The following is a 3795-nucleotide window of genomic DNA, read 5'->3' on the forward strand; positions in this document are numbered from 1 at the left end:
GTTGCTCTGATACCTCTGTAGGCGCTTCATAATATAAATATTCATTATGCTCTCCACGACCCCGACCATGTCCATGCACATATGAAGACGAAGGATCAGCCTTTGAGTCATAATGTCCTGAACCAAATGCTGGCATCATTGGACTAGCATAATCAGTTTGACTTTGCGTCTGCATCATAGGGGGCAACTCTTCCACATTATGTGCAACCTCATCAAACTCATCCTCTTCCCAAACAGGTCCTCTACGTCTAGGAGCTGGTGGAGGAACAATAGGTATACCGTACATATAATGAATTTCCTCCATATAGCTTTGGTTGTCACTACATATAGTAAGAACATGGTCCAGATCATTCGCAACCTCATGGAGTCTACGATTGTTCGATCTCTGTGAATTATAAAACAATTAGACAATATTTAAAATAAATTTAAATTAAAACTTTATTGATTACAATAAAAAAAATTGAATATACAATAGATATCGCTCTCTCTAACAATCTCGCTCTCTCCTACAATCTTGCTTTGAATCTCGCTCTCTCCTACAATCTCGCTTTGAATCTCGCTCTCTCCTACAATCTCGCTTTGAATCTTGCTCTCTCCTACAATCTCGTTTTGAATCTCGCTCTCTCCTATTATCTTTGTTATTGTTGTTATTTTTCCCGTATCGCTCTCTCCTACCATCTGCTTCACCCACTTATGTTCTTTGTCGAGGGTTGAAGTTTCGACTTATGTGTGTCGAAACTTCAACCTTCGACAACCTAATATACAAAATTAGCGAGATTTGCGAGATTTCTTTCCCTTGTCAAGGGTTGAAGTTTCGGCTTATGTATATCGAAATTTCAACCTTCGACAACCCTAATTTACATATTGTTTCTAAATTTTTCTTTGTTTGTCGAGTTCTCAACGTTCGACCTCTATATTAGTCGAGTCCTCAACGTTCGACCTCTAGCCTCGAACTCCCAAAACAACAATATTCCTTTGATAAGTTTTGAAAACAACAATATTAATATTAAAGGTCCAAGATCTATTTCATTGTTTCAATTTTGTTTTTCTTATAGAAAATAAAATAAAATAATGTCAATAATAATCGGGGACCCGACCCAACCCAATTGGAATCGGGTTGGGATGTTATATGTTCCGTCCTCCTCGATATTTCTCGTTTCATTCAAGATCGCTCCTCTCCGTTTCGCTTACGAACTGGATTCCACTTCATCTTCGAACCCTATGAAAGGTATGTTCTAACTGCGATTCCTCTAATTTCAATTGATTTTGGGGGTTTGATAGTTGCAAATGTTGCGTAATTTCACTCGATCTTTCAGATTTTCCCCTTTTGTTTACGAACCAGATCAGCGTTCTATTTCGATTACGATTTGTTAATCAGAAACACTATATTTTTATTTATTTATTTATTTGTTTGTGATTGCGTTGTTTTAAGCTATAATTTGATTTGATTTTATTCTAATTTTCTCCCTCGTTTTACGGGTGGAAACCTAAATTGCTTCTTGCTTTGTTCTTGGTTTTTTTCTTTGTTTTTCGTACGATTTATCTTCTTGTAATCTAGGATTTTCTATGATCTTAATATTCCAATTTATCTTCCGCCCGGTTATTTATTTATATTTAGATGTGAAATCACATCATGTTCTATAAGAAGGAAACCTAATAGTTCTCGTTTGGTTTTTCTCGTAATGTCTGTTTGCTCTTAATTTGGTAACTCGTCACGATCTTACTCTTCAATTTCTGATTGTTCCTCGCCATTGTGTTTGGATTCAGATATTAAAACAAATAAAGCATGTCTTGTAAAAAGGAAGAGAAGTTGCAAGCTGCTGCTAAAAGGATTAAGGCTGCGACTCTTAGTGCTGCAAAAGGCCTTAGCTGCGCTCAGGCCGAACGAGCAGCTGCGACTGCCGCTCGGAATGTTAATGCTTATGGGTAGAAAGAAGAATGGCCTAGCAGATGGCAGGAGAAAATGGAAGCAAAGAGGCAGATGTATTTAATGAGTACTGAAAAGGCAGTGAGATTGGGTGAAAGAAATGACATTAAGGTCTCTATGTCTAGTGCTGGTGGAGCTGCTACACAGTGCCAGAAATGTTATCAGATGGGACACTGGACCTATGAATGCAAAAAGGAACGAGTTTACATGTCCCGACCATCTTGAACTCAACAACTCAAAAACCCGAAGCTGAGGATGAAGATGGCAGTCTCATTGGAGTTGGACAACCCAGATTCTGGGGAGGAGAAGAAGCCCAAGAAGCATTCGAAGAAGAAGAGTAAACGAAAACATCGGTCCGATGCAAAATCGACAGTGAGGCATCTGTATTTAAGATTGATAGTGGGTCCTCATCAGTTACTGAATCTAATGATTCTTCTGAAGAAAGCAGTTCAGATTACAGTTCATCTGAATCAGAGTCAGAAAGGAGCCGAAGAAGGGGAAAGAAGCAGAAGCGGGGGAGAAGAAAGATGAGGTACAATTCGTCTTCTGATTCTTTTGATTCAGACTCGGGGTCTGAATCAGAATCTGATTCCGACAATGAACGTAGTAGGAGGAAGAGCAGAAGACACAGTAGAAAATGCTAGTTGAGGTAATCGATCGATCGAGTGAAAGCGAATTAGAATGATTTTTATATCATTGCAGTTGTAATTAGTTTAGAGATTTGAGTTCATTCAGTTTCTTGTTTAGGGACATTCTGGATAGAGTTGTTTGTGTGGAAACTGAAGTTTGGGTTTTTTCTTTTCTTCTTCTGATAGTTGAGTTTAACATCTCCTTTCTTTCCTTTGCTCTCTTAGCTGTTATGAATGTATAAATTGTCGATGCTTTACTTCTATAACTGTTATGTTACAGATGTTGGTTCTTGAATAAACTTTGGTTAATGCTTTATTGGTGCTGTATTCGTGGTTGTCACAGCCAATTTTAGGACGCAGTTCTAATGGTCGATACATCTGTAATTGTAGTGCTAACTTCTTTCATTTATTATTTGACATGTCGTTAAATTATTTATTAATTTTCTTTTAAATTTTGTGTATCTTATATAATTTTTAAATGCTATTATTGTAATAAGCAATGAAAAGAGGTAGATTGAAAAATTGTCGAATTCGGATTCAGCACCTGATGGTCCTAGCATTTTCCTGTGTCCTCTGCGACTTGGCTATGTCGTTCTTATATGCCTTGAATGGTTTTAGACGTGAAAGTTGTCCCCACAAGCCAATACGGGTCTTTTCAGCATGTTTTTTCCGTGTTCACATGCATCCCATCTAGGAGGTCACCCAACATAAGATTGCTCCAAGCTAAGCACACGCCACCAAAAGGAATGTACCTTGTTGGTATAGGTGGTAACTTTCAATTATTTTAAGCTTTTTTTAATCATATTTTCATGTCATCAAGATCTCTCTCATTCGGATGGGATATTGGTTCATTCATGTACCCCTCCTGAACTCGGGTCGTTACATTCTCATCGACTGAAAATTGATAGTATACCATTCCAATATATTGCTGCACAATATCAACGTAAATATTGACCATAATCATATAAATTTATTGAGCTATTAGACTCCAGAGAGTTCGATTTTCATTTGATGATTGGTTTTACTAGTTTTAAGTTTAGAATGAAATCATAAAAATTTAAAATTATATGGCTGATTTTTGTTTAGTGAGTTAAAAGCTGAAAGTTGTACAAATTCAAAGTTTGCAATTAAAACTGGATTTTTGTCATTAATCATTTGATGCATGCTTATCTGAAGATGAAGGAAAGATGAACCTGGATTAGCTCTAATCTCCGTTGATAAATGTAGAACTATTTTCAC

At 37.0% G+C, this 3795-nt stretch overlaps 1 protein-coding gene across 1 annotated transcript; it reads left to right on the plus strand.

The window, feature by feature from the left end:
- Positions 1-1093: 1093 nt before the first annotated feature.
- On the plus strand, positions 1094-2767 carry LOC120092615 (zinc finger CCHC domain-containing protein 10). Its single transcript, XM_039050758.1, is given in 3 exon segments — positions 1094-1228; positions 1768-2291; positions 2294-2767. Coding segments are annotated over 2 exon segments (783 nt in total). The 5' UTR covers positions 1094-1228; positions 1768-1786; the 3' UTR covers positions 2572-2767.
- The last annotated feature ends 1028 nt before the right edge of the window (positions 2768-3795 follow it).

Source organism: Benincasa hispida, chromosome 12 (genome assembly GCF_009727055.1).
Source record: "Benincasa hispida cultivar B227 chromosome 12, ASM972705v1, whole genome shotgun sequence".
Taxonomy (NCBI): Eukaryota; Viridiplantae; Streptophyta; class Magnoliopsida; order Cucurbitales; family Cucurbitaceae; genus Benincasa; species Benincasa hispida.